The 22,989-nt window shown below is 41.6% G+C and overlaps 1 protein-coding gene across 1 annotated transcript in view; it reads right to left on the bottom strand.

The window, feature by feature from the left end:
* Positions 1-22,989, bottom strand: part of DNER (delta/notch like EGF repeat containing) — a 242,759-nt gene that overhangs the window by 41,172 nt on the left and 178,598 nt on the right. Inside the window, exons 9-10 of the mRNA XM_019532557.1 lie at positions 11,180-11,302; positions 2,553-2,666 (exon numbers count right to left, since the gene is read on the bottom strand). Of these exons, the coding sequence (XP_019388102.1) occupies positions 2,553-2,666; positions 11,180-11,302 (237 nt within the window). The remainder of the gene's footprint in view (positions 1-2,552; positions 2,667-11,179; positions 11,303-22,989) is intronic.

The following is a 22,989-nucleotide window of genomic DNA, read 5'->3' as shown; positions in this document are numbered from 1 at the left end:
TGGACAGTATGTCAGGGGTCAGCAATGTTTTTGGGTAGAGTGCCAAAAACACCCGCAACCTCGATTTGTAAGATATTGATGTGCCAGGGCTGGGTGGCAGGGGAGTATGCCTGCATGAATAAGGAACTATTCAATTTGGGTTCAGATTTGGCTGATTTGGATGCCAGCAATTTGATTTGGAGCTCCAAATTGGTTTCCTGCTTCCATTCGGCTGAATTGTCTCTGAAGCTTCAGAGCCAATTTGGAGATTCAGCCACAGTGTATAATGGGGAATCAATGAGATATCTATAACTTTGTTGTTTTTTGTCCAATTTGGATGACACTTTCAGAGATGGTAGCCTCTGCTGAGTGCATGAAGCCTGCCAAGTTTCAAGGAGATAGTTACAGGAGTGTGGGAGTAACTGCACCCCAAATTCTTGAAAGCAAAACTCATGTCACATGTAAGTGTTAAGCCACAGTGGGGTCAAAACTGCAGGGATAGTAGCCCCTTCTGGGGCCACAAAACCTGCCAAGTTTCAAGATGATAGGTGCAGGGGTTTTGGGGAAAATGTGCCTCAAGCTGCTGACAGGCAAAACCCGTGACATAGATGACCCTGTGTGTGTTAAGGTGCAATGGGGTGAAAACTTCAAGGATCCTAGCCCCTGGTGAGGCCACAAAGTCTGCCAAGTTTCAAGGAGATAGGTGCATGGGTTTGGGGGAAACTGTACCTCAAGCTGGGGACAAGCCGAACTTGTGACACGGGTGACACTGTGTGTGTTAAGACACAGCAGGGTGAAAGCGGCAGGCCTGCTAGCCCCTGCTGAGGCCACTAAGTCTGCCAGCTGTCAAGGAGATAGGTGCAGGGGTTCTGGGGCCCTGCACTCCTAGCTGCTGACAGGCAAAACTCATGACATGGGTGCTTGTGCAACTGCCTGTGTCTGTGTTGGAGCAGAAACAGTTCGGCTCTGTATTATTTCCTCTCCTTAGTCTGTGGTTTTATAGGTGTTAATTCTTGCTCGTTAACTCATTACATTTGCTAGCTACTGTGTATTGAGCTGGTCCCTGAGTGAATCATGATTGATTGGTAACACAGTAGCTTAGCAGCCAGGCCTGCAGTAGCTTCAACCCCTACCCCACACCAGATCCCCAAGACAGACACGGTTTGTCACGAGTTTTACCTGTCAGCAGCTAGAGAAGCAGGATCACAGAACCCAGAAGCCCCTGCACCTATCTCCTTGACAGCTGGAAGACATCATGGATTCACCAAGGGCTAGCAGGCCAAATCCTTTCCAAATCGATTTGGAAGCTCTGAATTGATTCAGAAAGCCTAAAGCTTCCTACAATTCAATTCAGATTTGTAGATTCAGCCTCTGAACCATCTGAATCATCTCCGAATCCAAATTATGATCCAAAGCTTTGCACAGCCCTACAGGAGAGCCACGAGGGGCCAGTCCTTGTTGTGGCAGCACAGTCCCAACTCCTTCCCTGCCATCTGCTCTGAGGCACATGTGCCAAGAAAATGGCTTTGCATGCCAGGCTCTAACACCTGCGCTGAGGGTTGCCTACCCCTGCTCTATGTGCTCAGGAACACTTACTCTATGCCACACAGTCATCCATAACTAGAAAAAATCTTTTTTCTACATTTTACCTTCCAAAAAGAAGGTACATGCTTTATTTGGGGTTGTGTTGTATGCAGGAAAATATGGTAGCTCTTTTTGACAATGCTCTTACCCTTCTGAGACTATACAAATTATGTAGAAAATGGATCTCCATTATTCTTTCTTTATTTCTCGGTGTAGGCTCAGTTTTGCAAATACAAAGCACTCTAGGCCTCAAAGCATTTGAGCACTTAAGTACTGTTTTTTTCTTGAGTATGTGATTATCCCAAGGATTTCATTGAAATTATACACATGCTTGAAATTATGCACATACTTGAATGCTTTGTCAGGCAAAGGCAAGATTGCTCAGTATTCTCCAAGCCAAAGCTCTGTCTGAGCTTCAGGTCAAAATCAAATCTTCTTTTGCTCAGCTTACATTAGCCCTCTTGAGCACGTATTACTGTGACCAGCCTATCTCTGAATACTGGAACTCTTCCATCCAAAAGTAGCAAATAAAACCTGGAAGAGTGAGCCGTGTCAAAATATCCCAAAGAAAAGCAGAAAGTATATAGCCCAAAAAGGATAAAATAGCTTTCCCTAAAAACCAAGGTATTTGGACTAGTAAATGAAACCAGTAAACTATTATATTAAATGTAGATTTAAGCTATAATATCTGGATTTAGAGGTTACAGCTAATATTTAGTGCTTTGATTTACAGCTACCTTTAGGTATAGTAATTCACAATTAATATGTCATTATAATTTTAATTTCACATTATATTTCCCAGAATTCCAAAATGGGATATTGCTGGTTTATAATTTCTTCCCTGTAGAAGTGCCTGTTTTAAAATACCTCGTAAGTCATATGAAAGAAATATGCAGATGCACAGCATCAGATGGCATATATCTGACATTTGCATTCTTTTCGACACAGTTACTAACAATAATACCACATGTAATTTAAGAATTACTTACCAGTAAATCCAGGTGCACAAATGCATGTACCATTTAGACCTTCACTGTTACATGTGCCACCATTATGACAGCTAATATTAACACAGGGATCTTTGTATAGTTCACAGTGCCTTCCTAAGAAGAAATAATAATGAGTGTTGTTAACATTACATATATTTCTGATCAGTAAAAAATCAGTTTGTGGGAAGTCTTTATCATATGAAGCAAGGACAATGATTAGTATCATCAAAGCTTGATAGCCATTCTCTTTGACAGTCAGATAAATCACAGATAAGTCAGTGAAATTAATCAAGTTAGGCCTTTCTAAATCCAATGCAAGATAAGACTTATATCTTTATTACCGAAGAAAGGTTAAGTCTGCTCTTCAATCAGGGGCCTAGTTTGCTTTTGTCTACATGGCAAAATACAGGGCTGTACAATGATACCCCAGCCCAGCTAGCTTGTGTACTACAGTCTACATAGAACACAGCAGTGGCATGCAGAGATACCTAAGCTAACTCTGCATGCTGTACCTCTATAATGTAAGATAGATCAGCCCTATAAGCATGGAGCTGCACTCAGTCTTATAACACTTAGTTCTTAGCAATGCTAATTAGTGCAGGTGCAGTGCTATGCTAACATAGCTACATTGCCTCTAGTTTCAGAGCTAGTGCGTGTAGACCTAGCTGGGGTGTCTAAGTGGTGCTACCTTCACATGCCCTTTCTGTTTGCAGACCCTGGTAGACATGGAGTTTCTGTAAATATCCAGTAATATAGCAAAATACAATTTGATAAGTTTTGTAATGTTCTTCAATGGAAAAAATGGTCATTAATTTCAGGCTGGCTTCCAGTTAACATGAAAAAAAAATGTATGCGTTTATTAGTAAGCCTCCTGTCTCCTTTTCCTGGGAACTCTGAAGCAATATGGTTTATCAATCCATTAACAACAGGAATCAAGTCTATCCAAACATATATTAAAATAGATGTTGCTGCCAGGGCCATCCCTGGGGGGGAGGGGGGGGGAGAAGGGGGTGTGAATCGGGGCGACTGCCCCAGGCTCCGCACTTTGTGGGGGCCCCACATACAGTACTGTACAGGCCCCACTGGGGCTGCCACATACCTCCAGCTGCACTGTGGCTGCCACATAACGCTGGCTCCATGCTCCAGATGCTCACCACACCTCCCCCTTCCCCACTCTGGCCACTGACCACGCCTCCCACCCCACCCCCCGCTTCAGCCATTCAGCAACCTCCCCTCCCAACCCCTGCTAGCCACCTCCCAGCCCCTCATGGGCTGATATGTTCTGGGACCGTACACTCCTAGCAATGGCTCTCGTTACTGCACTGGCCAGACCCATGCCTCTGTCTCCTATCTCTAACCTTGAACTGTATGAATTAATTAATTTCATTTTTGCAGCAGACTGCATGAACCTTATCTAGCACAGGATATAAAAGTACAGGGGATTCCTACATGGAGATGAAGAAAGAATCTTGATGACACTAGTTAACATATCAGTATTTTTTCTGAGCCCACATTCCACAGAAAATGAGAAAACCAAAAATGAATTTCCTAATCAGGGACTGAAATACACATACACACAATATACACATACACACAATATAATATGCAAATCTGACTGAGAAAAGAATGAAGGAACTTCATCTGTACATAATTAATGACCTAGTCACAGGAATGAAATTCATCTGTAAGTGTCCATCTAGACCTATGCATGTCTGAAATCTCAAGTAAGCCCCAAAATGGAAGTGGGGCATCTAGTATGCTGCAGTTGTATGGGGGCTGCCTGCTCAGGAATGAATTTAACTTAGAATGAACGTTTCCCCTTCTTAACAGATTTTGCAACAATTTATTAAGCAAGACTGCTTTCCTTTGTGATGTTACGTATGCTCCTAAGAGTTTACAAGGTACTTGTCCCACATTATAATGATATAGACTTGCTCAAGGTAACCTTAGGCAATGACTGATTGTTCTATGTAAGAACTAAATGGTGATCTTCGATCTCTTGAAAAATGTTGTTCATTTTCATGATTCAGTCCATGTATATTATGATCAACTGTAACAAAATATTTGAGAAAACATTTTGTATTTTTTTCAGAGAGATTCCATGCAGCCATATAGATATGTATGCACAAAATCCCACATTGATTGAAAATTTACATTATAAAATTTAAATCCTTTATTTCAATGCCTGAATTTATGATCTATGTACTCACAGACCTTTTTGGATAGTGTGCTTTACTGCCATGAAATGATTGATCACATGCTTTAAGAGATACCATCAACTTGAAAACTACTAAATTTACAAGAATAAACTTTAATAGTTTCCGGTAGTACATCTTCCTCTGAATCCCCTGGTCAGATGGTGTGGTGTTGCATGCTGTTTCATGAACATATTGGGGAAAATCTACGTAACTTGTAGAGAGGGCAAGTTAACTAATGGACAGACATTACAGATAACAAATGGTTATTAGCCATATTGTACAGGTGAGGGATTAAGTAGTAAAAGGATTGGAATTACGCATAAGTGAATGCGCGAAGGTTAGTAGAAAAACATAGGAAGGAGCCTTGAGGGAAAGGAGCATAAGATGTTCAAAATACAAAACTGAAGGAAACACGACATATTGCTTTACCACATTTGTTCTTACATCTGGCCCCCTACCGCTTGTCAGTATTTGTCTTTCAGTGGTAAATTCTTGGACCTATTTTATTAATATGTCTATAAAACAACTAGCATATGCTTTGGCTTCTGAAAATAAGAAGAGATAATTATATCCTGAAAAAGCCTAAATGACAAAGTTGTAGAGAGCATTTTACCAGTTGATCATTTGTTTGCGTAATTTATCATTCAACGTATTTATGGTAAGCATATTCCTTGTCTTGTGTTACAATGTATAGTTTCTTTTGGCCTATTCTAAGAGCAGGCCTTATGTCAAAGTACTTGCCAAAATTATTTAATTCATTTTCTGTTGGCTGTCTGATTTGAGCACCCACTATAATGTTAACTATCAGTGAAAAAGGCATTATCACATTACATACTTTAGATCTCTCTTTTAAACAGACTTCCATATTTTCAAAAAGGTTTCTGTATTTGCTGAACAACTGCAGCCAAGATAGTGCAGTGTCTCCTTAGATATATATTTCATAGATTTCATAGATATTAGGACTGGAAGGGACCTCACGAGATCATCAGGCCCAGCCCCCTGCCCAAAAGTGGCAACATAGGCTTTGGAGTAAGTTGACAAAAGGCTAAATCCATTGAATTCCAGGTGGCCACAGGTTACATGAATTCTTTTCTAGATCAAGCCCTAAGTTATTCTATTTGTAATTGAGTTTCCTCCCATAAAAATATTTATCTAAGGAGAAAAATAGGGGTTGTGTTTGTTTTGTGCAGGTGTATGTGCATGAGTTTTCAGATCGTAATACTATAGTTATTACAGAGGATTAATGTAAAATGGAGGTTAACAGAAATACAACCTAAAAAAAATGTCAAGAACAACATTACCCACCCACCAATAATACAATTAAGATGACTTAGTTGTCATGAAAACCAATGCTTTCAATGAAAAATCTATAAAGGCTTATGAAAAGCTTTACTTTCAAGTCCTATTAAAATCAATTACCATGATTTTATGGTGTTCTGCACTTAATTCAGTTACACATATCAATGTAAAGAGGACATTAAATGCTATCAAAACAGGGTAATAATTAAGGCTGTGCAAAATTTCGCCGGCTGTTTTGATTCAACACCGTTTTGACTCATTTCAAGTTCAAAACAGCGAAATCAAATCAAAACAAAGGGCTTCAAAACAGCCTCAAAACAAAAGGAGGCTAATCAAAATGTTTCAAAAGTTTTGAAATGTTTCAAGTTTCAAAACAAACAACATGTGGGAGATAGGGAAGAACCAGGGCTGTGCTTCCAGTGACTCCACAGTCCCATGTGGCTCAACCAGGAGCACAACCCTGGCACTCCCTGCCTCCCACAGCCAGGCTGTGGGTAGCCAATCACAGCACAGGGAAAGGGAACTGATCCCTATCACTCAGTTCCCCTCCCCAGTGCTGTGATCAGGCTGGGAGAGAACTTAGCCCAACCACTCAGTTCCCCTCCCCAGCCCTACAATTGCACTGGGGAAGGCAACTCAGCCCAGTTGAGCTGAGTTCCCCTCCCCAGTGCTACGATTGGGCTGGGGAAAAGAACTCAGCCTAGCTGAACTGAGTTCCCTTCCCCAACTCCCCAGTCCCAGGCAGCAGCACCCAGCTTCCCTCCCTCATCTGACAGGCAGATTAGGGGGCTGAAGCCTCAGGAGGACTGGCACAGCCCCCACAGCCCTCCCAGGGTTGTGGGCCCCCATCTGCTTGCCGGATGAGAGAGGCTGTTTCGAGCTTCCCCATTATAGCATATAAGCAAAATGTCAAAACAGCATTGAAACAGACGAAACGGAATGGAACAGAACAGCAGTTTTGAATCAAAATGACATTCTAAACGAAACACTGTTCCATCAAAACCTCGAAACTCAAGTCAAAATGGAACAGTGCCTTTTTACACGGCCCTAGTATAACATTTTATACCCTCTATGTAGTGGTATAGATGAGGTGTGTCAAAAATACAGCCAATGGAGCTCCTGGAGGGGCCAGGAATTCAGCAGCAAGGTGAGCAGATGTGGTATTAACCCCTATGATTCCCTCAGCCAACACAGCACTGGAGTTAACACCACCGCCACTTGCCCCATCACCAGAGGTGGGTCTGGATCTGGGCCATGAGGAGTCCTGCAATGGTCCAGATCTGGCCCAAGGAGGCCATCCTGGTTTAGATGAATAGCTAACACACAAAACAACAGAGAGCCAGGATCTATTCCACTCTCAGAATCAACCTGCAGTAGAAAACACAATGTCTAGTAAAGGGTGTTTACAGGACTGCATCCCATATAAAAAGCTGAAGCAAAATTAACTTCCTGGAATCTCAGAGGTTAAACACAGCTTAACCACTACTTTTTGTTAAATATTCAGGTTGAGTTAACAACATGAAATCGCAACCAATATATGAGAAAACACTCCTGTTTCTGCTGTTGGTAAAAAGCTACAGGTCTGTCTCCTACTTTAAACCTCTAAAATGATGAATTCTTGACACACTGGCAAAGAGAACACACACCAGTGTGAAATAGAAACTCAGTCACAAGCAGCAGCCAACTAAGTTTCAGTCAACAGAAATAAGGAATCACGTTACTAAAATACCACTGCTCTGTGTAATTTTTTATAAATTAATTTCAGAATTTTATCACAGTATGACTCAAAAAGCAGTGCAAAAACAAAACTGCATCTCAGCCTTTAAAACAAACAAAGCCATAGAGAGTATTGGTACACATCACATTGGCTATCCCTTGATACAAGGATGATGTCTACCAGATGGGATTACTGGTGAATTTTAAGGTGGCTTAGGAGTCCAACTGTGCTCTGCAAGTTTTCCCACAGATATGAAAAATGCTGCCAGGGAGCATGGGGTGGGGGGAGGCAAGCACAATGGTTGGCCAGGATGTTGTGCACTTTCCTTCCTCCTCTGCCATTTCTATGCAAGACAGTTGTCTCTGAAGTGGGCTGTAGCTTGATGTATGGTGCAGTGCCATTGAGACCTGTTACCAGCCAGCACTTCCCAATTTGTAGGGTTGTTACCACCCTTCTAAAGATATGCTTTCAGGGTGTCCTTGTAGTGCTTCCTCTGTCCTCCACAGGTCCTCTCACCATGACTAAATTGAGAAAAGAGTACTTGCTTCAGGAGACAAGCATCAGCCATCTGCACACAGTGACCAGCCCAGTGGAGTTGATGTTTCATGATCTTTGCTTCAATCCTGGTTATGTTAGCTGCAGAATGGATGCTGGCATTGGTGCAATGGTTTTCCCATCTAATGTGAAGGATCTTCCTGAGGCAATGCTGTTGGAACCATTCCAGGCACTTAAGATGGCTTTGATATGTCACCCATGTCTCACACCCATAAAGGATCATGGGGATAACCACTGCATTGTAGACCAGGTTCTTAATTTCCATCTCTGGATCTCAGTCAGCAAAAACATGGCGAAGTAGGTTTCCAAAGAATATGCTGGCACAGTGAATCCTATGTTTGATTTCTACATCAAGACTTACTGGGTCTTACCGGGACTGACTGGGAGAGGTGACTGCCAAGGTACGGGAAATGCTCAATGTTTTCCAGGGCTTCACCACCAATGGTAATTGTCGGCGGGAGGAGGGAAGCTTGTGCTGGGGCAAGCTGGTGGAGAATCTTGTTCTTCCCAATGTTAAGGGAGAGTTTAAGGCTGTGACAGTCACAGAGAAAAGATCAAAGGCAGCCTGCAAATCAGTCTGTGTGTGCAAGGATAACAGTCATCAGTGTACTGAAGGTTGGTGATGCCACTCTTGGTAACTTTTGTTTTGCTGTGAAGTCACCACAGCTTGAAAAGCTCATCGTCCATTTGATACTCAACTCCAATTCCAGAAAGGTGGTGTCATGGATGAAAATCAAAATAATAGCAAGAGAGATGGAAAAAAGGGCTGGGGCATAATCCCCACAATGGTACACACAACAGAGCAAGAAAATGCATGTTGATAGAAACCCTAAATGTTTTACTCTTCCTAGTGGAATGAAATAAATATACCCTGGGATGACATATTCTGGATGGACAAAATCTTAACTTGTGATTTTCTTCCTTTATTTTATAAAATGACTAGGAAATGTTATATGAAATCAAAATCTGTTGAAGTGTGTATGGTGTCAGTCCTAGTCAACATGGAAGGGCATTCACTGAGTTGTTATTTCTGAATTTTACAAGTTGCAATTAAACATCCAGAAAACTGCTTCCTTGTTTATTATTTCCACATTGAAAAATATTGTTAATGTGTTCCAATGTGATCTTTTGTAATTCTGCTTTTAACTCATTACACTGGAAAAAAATCAACAGGGATCTGTAGAGCTCTCCAATGTCCTCCATCACTCCAAGTAACTAAACCAATTCAAACTATAACCAAAAACCTCTTTAGTATCATCTCTTTAAAGAAAAATCTAAGAAAAATCTAAAATCTAGTACAGGGGTGTCAAACTCATATGACCCACAGGCTGGATGAGCATTCCTGAGCTGGTCTGCTGGCTAGACCAGGCCTGACCCCTCTGAAACAACTGCAGCACCAGGTCTGGCCCACATGCAGCATGCACCAGCCCCCATGGCCAGCGGGCATCATGCATTCAAACACAATGCACAAGCTGGACCCAGTGCTGCAGTAGCACAAGGGGTCGGTCCAGGGCACTGCATGCAGCCTGCACCCTGAACTATCTGTGCCATCTGCAGTGCTGGGTCTAGCCCACGTGCTACAGGAAGCATGTGCCCTGTGCCAGCCCTGCGGGCTGTGTGCATAGTGAGCCCTGTGCCCAGTTCATATTGCATGCAGTATGTGAAGCTGGACCAGCCATACGTGCTGCAAGCAGCATGGGGCTAGCAAGGGTATATGCTTCATGGGACACCCCACTAACTGACCCTTATGCCCTCATTCTGGGGTCAAGAGGGCACTGCATGGAGTGTGTGCCCTATGCCAATCCCCTGTGCTATGTGCAGCATAGCTATGTCCAGTATGTGCTGGACCTGTGGCTCACTGTGCACATGGCCCCAGGGCCAGCATAGATGCACACTGTGGGCAGCACATGGGCTGAACCTGTCACTGCACATAGTACAGAGAGTCCAGGGCACAGGTTACATGTTACGCGAGTCTGGACATACCCCCTGTGATGCCTAAATTCAGCCCATATACCCACATGCAGTGCACAGGCCAGGGGTTGTTGCATGCATAGGTGAGACTCTGTGGGTGATCCAGTGTTCAAGCATCCACGAAAAAGAATTACTGGGTGCTCAACACCCATGAGCCATGGCCATTTTGGTGCTTGCAGATGCTAAAAAGAACCCCAAACCCCCTGAGCTTTACCGAAAGAAGCAGCATGGAAAAACTCTGCAGCTTCTATAAAGATCAGGCACTTCAGTGGGACTTTTTGGTGCTTTTAACTAAAGGTGATTCAATCAGCTATTAGTTGAAAGTGCCAAAAAAGCCCCACTAAAGCACCTGTTCTTTACAGACACCAGAGCCAGACTGAAGTAACATGCTTCTTTTTCTGAGCCTGCACATGGCTTGGTGCAAGAATGCCCCAAATTTAAAATACAGCACCAGGGTTTTTTTTATATCTGCAAGCACCCACCAGCAAAGTCCTAAATTGCCACCTATAGGCATATGGGGTGTGTCTAGCAACTCACAGGCTGAATCAAATAGCTCCACCAGCTGGATTTAGCCTGCAGGCAGTGTTTGACACCTCTGACCTAGTATCTCTCAAAATTGTTGACCTCAATCAGTAAAACTTACATAGGTAAATTTTGTCCAAATGAGTAATCCTACTGACTCTAGTGTGTCTACTAATGTAAATAAGAATTACTCACCTGAGTAACTGTTGGGGATCAGGGCCTACTTAAAATTTATTTTTTTGCTGTATATAGGGAGATATTAAAACTTAATTTGGCCATGTATCCCTATTCATTACAGAACACTGTTTATAAAGTATATGAGGTAGGCAATACTTACATTATGAGAGGCAAAAAAAGGATTTTACCTTCATATTCAGCAAGACATACACATTCATAGCTATTGACAAGATCTCTGCAGGTGGCACCATTCTGGCAGGGTGCAGAAAGGCATTCATTATATTCCTCTTCGCAGTAGAGGCCATGGTAACCTAAAGCACATGGATAGGAAATAAAACAAGCTATGAAATGCTTTCCAGGAAAAGATAAAATGTGGTCATCCTGGATTCTGGGTAGATGGTCACTAACTGAAAGATGCTGTGCAGACAGATTTTCTTTAATGCATCAGAATATCTGCTACACAGCTAAAAATGAGAAACGACTATAGAGCATCTGACACCCTACAAGAAATATTCCCCCAGACATTTTGAAAAGGGTGAATTACAACATTTCCATGAACACAAAAACAAATGACCAAAATTATAGCAGATTATAACAGATAATCTGAACAAGATGTGTTCCAATTGTAGCAGTGAAACAATATGACACTTAAGTGTCTACCACTTTTCATGATTAACTTTCCATTATGAGAACTTAACTGGCTTAGAGTGATGATAATCTTGTAAACCTAACCAGTATAACATTTTATCATACAATTAACTCTGTCCAAACATTAATATACTCAGTTTTCACAGTACTCCCAGGAGGTAGGTAAAGCATTATAGTCTGATTATACAGATAGAGAAGTAGAAGCTTGGAAAGGTTAGGTGGTTAGGCATCTTACTAATGGCCATTTAGTGAATCAATTGCACAACAGAATGAGAAATCAGAAATTACTGAGTCCACTTGAACATGATGCTTTCTTTATGGTCTAGCACTCTAGTGTATCGTATAATTATATTAGTACTTGAAATGTAGTACATCTGATCAAAGAAATATATTTCCGTATTAATAAATAATAAGAAAAGTGTTATAATACTGTAGGAGACGTAACTTTTACAGCTCTATAGCTACTTTATGATGAGTAAGTCTCTGATTATATAACATTGACACTGTTTCCTCCTTTACCACTACAGTATATTTTCCTTTGCATCTACATACACAATTCTTATTCTGATTTGTGTGTAAAGACATTATACTCTGAGTTTCACAATTCTTCATGACCAACTACCAAACCTATTCTCTTACTATTTTTACAGGCAAAGTGTGGAATGCCTTAAAGAAAATTCTGTTTTATAGTAAGACATTTTATCTATCTGTGTTTTTTAATGTTGAAGACTAAATTAAATAGAAGATATTTTCATCTCCTTGAAAGAGATAAAGAATTCATTTTCTGTAACACCGTGTGCCTCGTGTACCATTTAAATTCTTTTCTTCAAATTAAGTCAAGGCATTGAATGGACAAGCTTTCTGTCACATACAATTAACCACAACCTATACTTCATGAAAGGCTGCTAATATTAATGGTAAAGGCTTGATTGTGGCTCTGCCACAAGTCCTGGACAAGAGATAGGGAGCAGCTGTGCTTCTCCAAATGAACACCAAGTTGAGACCTTGTTGCAGGGAGGAAATTATTAGCATCAGTCTGATCCTTAGCTTTACTGGCCCATGTCTTCATTCTGTCTTTGTCCTTCCTTGCTCATCTACATGGGAGGAGAGCAGAAACACCACAAAGGCAGTTTTTGTCCCCATAAGCAGATCAGTGATGAAGGTAGTTTGTAGAGGGGTGTGTGAAACCATATTTGATTCGGATTTGGCCTAAATCAGGGACGGTAATTCTTGATTCAGATCACTGTCCCCAATTCAATTTGGCTGAATCCAAATCTGAAGATTAAATGCTAATTCGGAGAATCAGTCATTCAGCCATAGACACAGCTTTAAATGTTTTTTCTACATACCTCAAGGTACCCAATGCAGCTCGTGACCACTGCAGTGCTGGGGCAGATGGAGCATCCCACAGGAGAGCAGGGAAACCCCCCATGTGCTCAGCAGCAAACCCAGAAGTGGACCAGAAGTACTTCCAGTCTACTTTGGGGTCCACAGTTCAGCACATGGGGAGGCCCCCACACACCCTCCTGGCTTGGTGATCAGCCACAGGGGGACCCCAGGTGCCACCCAAAACCCAAAAGGCACCAGTCACTGAGTCGCGGGTGGGGGCACCCCAATGTGCTCCCTGGCAGACCCGGAAGTGGACCGGAAGTGCTTCTGGTTTACTTCCAGGTCTGCTGCCAAGCACACTGGGGAGCACCCTGCACTTCTGTGGGACGCTCCATTTACCCTACCACCTCAGCATTCACAAGCCACCTGGTACTTTGAGATATGTAGAAAAACATTTAAAGCTGCATCTATGTCTGAATCATTGAATCTTTCCAAATCTCTCCAGATAGATTTGGAGGGTTCCAATTCAATTCAGAGAGATTTAAGAGTCTCTTGATTCAGTTCAGATTTGGAGATTCGGCCACTGAATTGGGCCAAATCTCAGCTGAATCTAATCAGGGACCGAAGATTTGCACAGCCCTAGTAGCTTGTACACTTATAGCTCCTTAGTTCCATGTGTAACATGCAGCAGCTCACAAATAAGTTATGAAGGAGTTGATAACCATATTCTCAACCCTCCCAATATTTAATGAACCTCTCTGCAGGTTCAATTCTGAATTCTTTGACTGCAAATTTTCCCTCAATTAAGGATCCCCTAAATATACGATATAGTCAAATGTATCTAGCCAATGCTCTCAAATGTCAAGCTAGTCCTTATTTACAGTTTATATATCCTCCCCTTTATATATCCTCCCCTTTAAGACTTTTACAGTGTATATATCCTCCCCTTTAAGAGTGCAGCTTTAACCACTAACCTATTTAGTTGGTCTAATAAAAGATATCAGATTTACCCAAAGAATCTTGTCAGCTTTAACCACTGCCATTTTGCATATTATTTTCTATGTTTAGTTACTTTCTGACAAACTGCAAATTGTACACAGTGAGATCCTTCCCAATATATAAACCAGAGAAACTTCAATTATCTAGCAGATTTTTTTTAAATGTGCATAAAATTTAGTCTTGTCATAGGCATTTTGAACACAGTCGAAGAGTTATGTAATTGATATTTAATTGATATTTTTACCTTGAAGGAAATGTTCTGTATTGAAAAATTAAGCAACTGATATTTTTTGACTAAAATAGACCCACATAATATCATAAATCCTAAAGTGGAAGAAATTCCCTTTTTGTCCACTAGAGGGTAGGTTCCTTCCATGCATACTATATTTTAATGCTCAGAGGGACAGCTTACATTATCATCATCCTTACCAACAGCCCATTTCCAGGTGCACTATGGTGAATGGAAAAAGCTTGCAATGGAATCAGGCCACCAGCTTGGGTATACAGTGAAGTTTCTTATTTTCTTGTCACTAAACTAAGTACATACATCTTGGCAAATTGTTATTTTGTACTACTATTGTTTAATATGGTACTGAATGTATTAAGGACCCTGGCCCTAGTCGTACATATATATCAGAAAAACCCATATAAATCATTTTTATCTTTGCAGTCAGAGAAATGAAATAGATACACTGACCCCAGAAGCGTCCTTAGCTGATAACTTTAAAAGTAATTGACTGTGGTGCGATAAGCTCATCTCTCCCTAGGCTCTTCATTAAGATTCTGCTGCTTTTATGCTTCAGAATCAATGAATAATAAAACTGATTGCATCTTTTGTGCTTATGTGCAGCTAGTGCAGCTAGACACAAACAAACAATATCTACATTATGTTACTTCTTTAAATGCTGGGCAATCAGTGATGCATTCGTTAGTGCCACCTCAGCTGAGAGAAACACTCTTAGCTATATACTTATCTTGCATGCTTTATAGGTAATATGAACAGCTGAGCTTATTACTGTATCTCTCAGAAAAGGACAGAACCTGAATGTACAGTCACTATCAGAACCTTCAGGTTCAGACAGGATATAATGTGCAACAAGCCTCTCTTCTGAAATAGGTGTGTCCTCTTTCCATGCCCCTTTTCTTTCACCCAAACTGGGAACATGTTTTACAACAAGTTATCCCCAGTTTTTATAAAAAACTACATATTCAAAATTACCCAACTAGCTTTGCCAAACCTCCACGCAGCCTTTCCCTTAAAAAATGTCCCTTCTTTGCCATGCTTCTTTACATAGGACACTAAACCTACTAGGCTAGGAACAAACATTACATTTGTCCTGGACAAGATGTGCCTGTGTTTGTCTCAGAACAAAAATGTCCCCAGATTGGCACATACACGCATTACCCTTCTAAACAAGGGTTTAGTGATTGACTGAATGCAAGGCCACTTTTCTGCCATTGGCAGCTTGCAGATGTCTATTTCTACCAAAATAAATTTCTTCCAGTAGAAAAATAGCCTGGGAGCTGAACTGTACAGATGTTCCTCCAGCTCCATAGCTGGAGAACTTTTAATTAAGCTCTCCAGCCTGGGTGTACTAGTGGGCTCCCTCCCCCCCTTAGAGAGGAGCCCATTAATTGACGGCTTGCCCTCTCCCCTTCCTGAAAAGAAGGTAGACTGTCAAGGGGCAGTTGACAGCTGCTAAAAAGCAATGGCTGCCACAGACAGCCAAAGAGGGTTCTTGTCCCAAGAGAATGCCTCCCTATCCCACCAATCAGCTGACTGGCAGGAGCACTGCATTCTCCAGTGGTGGGCAATGTCTAGAAAATGATATTTAGAAGTTTGCTTTTAGGAATTGGTTTGTAGGTAAAGTAGAACAGATTGACTTTTATTAGTAAATGTTTAGGATTGGGAATCCAAAAAAAAGATGACAAAGCTGATAGGGAAATACAGATCGCCTGAGTGAGGGACTAAAAATAGAGGGATGGGGATGAGGAGGGAAACGCAACTAGGTTACAGGAGATACTTTTGCATTAGAACTATGGTCTAGGGGAATGGCAAGGGTGAATTATAAAAACCTGTTTGATTTATAAAAGCCCATTTGTGCTGAAGTTTCCTTCAAGGCCCACTGTGTCTGAAGCCATCAGTCACACAGGCTGGGAATTTGAAGACATGTACCAAACTGTTACCTGAAGCTACATAATATGAACCGTGTACCCAAACAGAGATAATGGACTCTGCAGCATTGGCACCAGGTCACAGTGCCCAACTGCAGAGTCCCTGAAATTTCTGGTTTTAGTGAACAGACCAAATTAGAAGACCAGGAAATAACCAAATTAAGATGCGTGCACGTGATGAGTTTGTTGGAATAAAGGAATATGCTGACAGGATAGTATGATGACCACAGGGAAACCAATCAACAATGCCCAGAGATGAAGAGTCATCAGAGGAGGGAAAGAATACAAAAGGAAAGATTTCAGAGCAGCAAAGGGTCCCTAAGAGGGGAACCCAACACCACCATGGACAGAGGGCATATCACCAGGCCATTTCACCCACCCTACTGGGGGGCAGTAGGGGGCCTCAGCCCTCATCCTCCAGGCTGCTGACATCTAACATTCAAGAACCTCAGGGTGAAGCTCACATACTGGCCAGATGTACCTTCCCTCTGTGACATCCGTAGGACTAGTAGATATAGAATTGAGGAGGTTATCTTTTTTTTTTTTTGCCTTGCCTGCATTATTCTTATCCATCACTCAGTATCAATAAAGTTTGCCTATTATCAAATGAAGAGGTCATAGTTGGTCTGAGGGTTTGGGTCTGTCTGGGACAAGGTATTTGGGTCATAAATCCAGTGCCAATAGTGGGAACCTTCCTGGTTCTCCCCCACAGAATAGCCTCTGCACCTTGCACTTCTCCAGAGGAGTGCAGGGAGAGTTGGGGGGTGACAGGGAGAGGAAGCACTCAATTACTATGCATGGCTCTGGGAGTCTTGTGGAAGGGGCACAGCAACCTGTGTCACACGGTACTGCTCCAGGCTGACTCAGAGCAGTGCAGGGCAAGGCAGGGGTATTTCTCCATACCATCAAGTTTCCCAAGCATTGCTGCTGCAACAAAGCAACCTGCCTTTCCTAACACTGATCTGGGTCCACTGTGAAGTATGGGAGGCAAGGGGAAACAAGAAGGGCCAGGACCTGGCTCCCATCTCTGCCCTGCACTCAATTCCAGTGTCTGAGAGCTGAGCAGAGGGGTTGGCACAGCAAAGCCCTTGCCTGCTTCTCACTTAGGGAACTCCAGTTTGAGAAGCAAATGAGAAGCAGCTGTCAGCTACTCCTCCTATTTCCACTCAGTCTATGGGATGTTAGGGGGGCAGCTGCTGCTCCCTTGCACCTTATTCACACTAGTGATCCCAGTCTTGGGAAGGCACAGAAGCCTTTTCCCTCACCTCCTCTCCTCCTGGTCCCCAATAAGAATTAAGCTGGGGAAAGCATGCAGATGTTCAGTATCCTGGGAGAAACTTTTTTTTCCCTCTCTGAGAAGCCATTTTTGCTCTGCCAGATGAAGCTTGAACATCTGTACATGGCAATTGATATAATGATGCAATCCTTAGATAACTAAACAGATGTACTTTGCAATACACTGGGATAAATTGTTACTACCTCCTATCTAGGAAACTTGTTTAGGGTTTATCCCAGGACAACAGACATGGACGTCTGTATAATTGCACACTGCCCCAGGATAAAATGGTTTATCTCTAGATAAATGTAATATCTTTTTGCAGCCTCAGGCTCCCAACTTTACACAAACAGATGCACATACCTGATCCTCTTTCCTCTGGATGCCAGAACGCAGTTCACCTCCTCAAACGCCCTCCGTCTCCATGGTGGTTCCATATTTTCGCCATTTGAAACCATGTGCACCCTACCAGACTTACTCCCATAGTGATTTTTAACATAATTATCTGCCAGTGATGTTCACCTCAGCAAGCATCTGCCTGCAGACCATGGTGGAAAATGCCCAGAGCAGAAATGCCATCCTCTACAGAGCAGCCTGTCTGAGCGAGACTCTTTGTTCAAGGATCAGGTAGGCATTACTCCTAAGGTCTCTCTTATGTATACCATTTCTTCCTCAGAGCTTTTCTAGCATCTCTCAAAGACTTCCCTGGCACTCAAATATACTCATGCCTATCTCATCCTTAAACAAAAAGAGGCTAACTCAGACAGGCTGCCTTGCACAGGAGAGCATTTCTGCTTTGTGCTGCTTGCTGTGGTGCACTTCACTAGCAGATAATCGCTTTACAAATCACTATTGGAGCAGGTCTAGGAGCCACTACAGTTCAGGTCAAATAAACCAAGACAAATCCATTACCCTCTCCAGCAGCACTTGGTGGAGGCAAATCAATAGGTGTTGTCACCCACTTGAATTTCTGGATTCAAACCCAGCAAAGGCAGGGTGGAAAAGGAGCTTTCCTTCCCTGTATAGGCTAATTAGAACAAGAAGAGGAGATGAGGGGTGGGCAGCAGTTCTGACACCATTTGTGACCCCAGGTTGGGGTTGGAGTTGGAGCTGCAGCAACTAACTGCTCCCCACCATCTTGTGCTTGAATCCAAGAGAAGGAGTTTTTACCCCTAGGTTAAATGGGGAAAAAACTTGTCTTGGATTGCATATACAACCTTATTAACAAATTTAATGTTTATGTACTCATTGGCAATCATAGGCAATCCCACACAGTCATAGATGATTGTCTATCATGATTCCCTTATCTGTGGGTCTGAAGATGGCTGATGAGGCTGATCTGGGATCAACAGACTCTGTTGCAACTTGGGCATGTGTTTCTGTGTGGGATGGGTGGCTCTGGATTCTTGATTTTGTTCATGTACTACCTATATAACAGCAGCAAAATTCACTCTAGCAGTTTGGCAATTTATCCTGGAGTTGATATTTAATGTCATGCTTCCCTCTGTGTAATATCTACATTATTTTTAATGAATTACAAGCTCCAAATCCTCATGCTTTAGAAGCCAAGGCCAGAACAATATTATATTTCTCACCCTTTTACTGCTGTGGTTCTACAAGCTGTTCAATTAGCAGGTAGGAGTTCTACAACTGCAGAGACAAATTATATCTGAAGTTCCATTAACTTCTATTTTCAACCACACAAAGTTTATAAATTAAAAAGTTCGGATTCTTTTTCATTCAAAATGGACAATACTACCTAATATGGCTACTCAATTAAAACAAGATTATAAGGATGGGGGGGAAAGTTATTAATAAACAAAAAGAATAGGTCTGGAATTAAAAGTACTGTTCTGACAGAGTATGGGATCAATAAAAAGGTTCCAATTGATTTCAGTAAACCCTGAATCAGACCCTAAATGAGCAAACCATCAAAACACTGCAAGTTCTATCCAAGGTAATTTTTTTATCATGTAGTAGACTTGAGAAATTTCAGTTACACATCAAACTTCTGAACATTGGATGCCTTATTTCTTCAATACCCATAGGGTACTGTTGTGGACAGTCACACTTTTATTGGTAATCACTCTGAAACATGTTAACCCTTCCCTTTATTTTACAGTGATCCTTAAAACATAATGCAAGACTGTGAGCCATATGGAGCCCCACTAAAATCAACAAGACTTCACTTGGTGGACAGGGTTTGCCCATGTGAATTCAACTGAAGGATAATTATAGAATTTGCAGTCTACCTTTGATCAAGAGCATAAAGGTAGGTACACAGCCTGTGTCAAGAGAGGAGATATTTCATTTAATAAAAACCCTTATATTCACAGAGATTTCAAGGCCACTTGAGCTGGATGTTACAAACTGTTTGCTCAGGGATTGAATCTGTAGCCTTTGTTTTTTTCACTTCACTCCTGCTCGCTGGAAAGCCAAGATTGGACAAAGATAAAAAAAAACCACCACAATTTTCTTTGTCAATCAATGGTAAAGCTTTTCTGGTAGTCCATATTAACAACCATAATTTGAAACTCGTCATTTGAAAACTGGTTCTCATATTGTACTTTCTTATGTATGACCTTTTGGATAGTCAAGCAGGCAGTTTAGTAATAAGATCCATGTCTCTATAAACACAGCTACTTATCCTACAATCAGGTTCATTGAGATTTGTCTTTGAACCTACCCTAAGCTTCCCACTAGTGATATATCATGAGGACATATATATATAAATAACTTAGTAACTGTATATATTATTCCCCCAGCCACAAAGCATTACACTGCTTTGTAAGTTTAATAAACACTTTTTAGGGTTTATTCTTGTGCTTTCTAATTTCTATTATTAAAATTCTATTACACGAGTTATTAGATAGTATAAGATGCCCCTGTCCAAAGCAATTTTACAATAACAAAACATAATAACCCAATTTTACAATAATAAAAAAATCCATTGATATTAAACATTATTTTTCAGGGTTATGTGGACAGTACAGACCTGTAAGCAAAACGTTTACCATTTGTCACTCTTTGACCTTGCACCCTAGCCAGAAAACAAGACAATTAAACAGTCTTCTCATTCTTTGAGCTAAATTAAACCTCCTTAAAATTCTTTTTATGTAACTCTGAGACAAAAGTAACATAGATGAAAACCAAGCTGACATTATATGTCTACTGGTAGAAACAATGCATAAAAAGATGGATGGCACTGAGGTTACAGTTATGAGCAAAACTGTGTGGTCCTTTGCCTCAGTAATTGGAAGTGATATCCTCTCCTCAAAAACAGAATTGCTTTCTGAAGAAGAAATGCAAGAAAATGAAGTGGAACTGATAGGCTCTAAAGTTAAGAAAATAGCACCACGTTTCAGCTAAACTACATATCAAATATTCTGGAATTCTAAATTATATATATGTGTGCATGTGTGTGTGAGTGTGTGTGTGCGTGCATACACACACACACACACACACACACACACACACACACAAAAGAGATTCCTCCATGAAATATCTTCTAGCCTAAAGGGAGTCATACTAGGCCGGGTTGGATCGCTCTCACCTTTAACTACCAAGTTAATGCAATATTTCTGTGCAATCCACCGGCCTTATTAATGACTCCTGTATAAGCCTGACCAAGGGGAAGACAAGGTTTATTTGTCCATTTTACAAATAAAGTAATTGAGAGACTTCATGGAACCCAAGTATTTAATACATTAGTACCATGACTCTTCCCCTTTGCCACTCTGCCTTTTGAAAATGAATATACCAGAATAGAGTTTCACCCTCCGTTGCCTTAACTACTGCTCTAATTACTAGACAAGCCCTGTTCTTAGACCAGAAAAAGACCCTGAGAAACCTGACTTGCAACATTTCTACAATGCCTTACAAATAATTATGACACACACTTTGCCATGGGCTTTCCTATCATCTTCTAGAGGACGGATCTATAAAAAGGTCACCTCTTCACCTGAAAGAAGTCTGTGTTGGGGATCTGTAGGTCTGTGATTCAAATCCTGTTGACAATCCATGTGAGCAAAAGACAACAATCATAATTAAAAATCTAAACTAAAGCAGACATGAAGAGGGGAGAATGAGAGTTGCGCATACAATCACTGTGGTATTTCCAGTCTTTTGAATAACTTAACTTCACTACATTGATGTTCTTTAAAAGTAGGTGTTGTGGGGATCATTGGCACATATATTAGATGGCTAGAACTCCCTCTTAAATTGCCATTTTGTTGGAGTAAAAGCACGCAGAGCTCAGCTTTCCTACTTCTACTCCTGCTCCTCTACCTGTCTTGGCAAAAAGTGCATGAATGATATGATGAGAGGACTTTTTAAATCTACTTTAACCACTGCTAATTGGGGGACTCTAACCTTCCAAGCTAATGAGCTGCAGAGCCATTCATAGCTAGCCACTATCATAGGAATTCCAGTGGATACTTGGTGGCCCTGTTATGAGGGAAGTTTTGAAGACTCACTTCCAGCTCCCATAGCCCTAACCTCCTATCTTACTTTATAAAATGGCCAAAGACTAAATCTCCTTAAATAAAGTTTCAGGCTTATTGGCAAGTGTCTCTGCCAGAGATAGACGTGGGTGCCAATGACACAGAGCTAAAAGCTGAAACAAGTAAAAACAATAGGTGGAAAGTCCCAACCAATAAATCGCGCATCCTCAGCCATGCACAGCGCACACGGCCGGTGCGTGATCACTTAGAATATTCCACACAATTCGCCTTGTAATTGGCTGACAAAAACATATTTAAGTCGGCACATTTCCGCCCAAAGCGGAGACCCGCCAAAACACACCTTGAGCTAGTTCACAAGCCGGCCACTTGTGAATGTCTCTCTGCCACCGTCATCTCCTGGTGTACCCTACCCTTGCATGCTCGAGTTCAACCCGACTAGTGATTCGTCCACCTAATAGCTATCGACTGGCTCTGCAGCTGTCGTTTGTAACCAAGCCCAACCTGCGCTACACAACTTTCTGGTAGCATAAGTAAGAATAAAAATCTTTTCTGCAACCATATGGGTATTAGCCGCCTGACTCTCCGCCACTAGCCCCCACCTGCTCAATTGTGTCGGCCAAGACTGCGACCAATACACCAGGTTGCGACAGCAAGCAGACCATATGAAAAGTTATCCCAGTAGATAAGAGGGGGACTGTATTCACCAGAGCTGTCAATCTGATCCCTTTCACCAAAACTAAACCTATCAAAACTATACCAAATATTGAAGCTTATGATTATATGCACAATGCTTGCCAATATACAAAGCAGCTGCTTAAATATTTTGCTTAAAATGTCACAAATAGAACTACCAGAAACATTTCAACTAAGGAAGTACTATGTAAGACACCTGCATTTAAATTCTGGGCCTGGTCTATTACTTCCCTAAGGCCCACATGAATATGTCCAAGTGGAAATACAAAAAGAGCTATAGAACAAGAAAACATTTTAAAACCACCAGTGAACAAGAGGGCCTGGATACATGACACATTCAAACTGGCATACCTTACATGGGTTTTGTATATCAACACAGATTACACTGAGATCTGAAACAGACAGATAAGCAGCT

Source organism: Crocodylus porosus, unplaced genomic scaffold (assembly GCF_001723895.1).
Source record: "Crocodylus porosus isolate Cpor-Errol unplaced genomic scaffold, CroPor_comp1, whole genome shotgun sequence".
NCBI lineage: Eukaryota > Metazoa > Chordata > Crocodylia > Crocodylidae > Crocodylus > Crocodylus porosus.
This window is presented reverse-complemented; position numbering and strand designations above follow the sequence as displayed.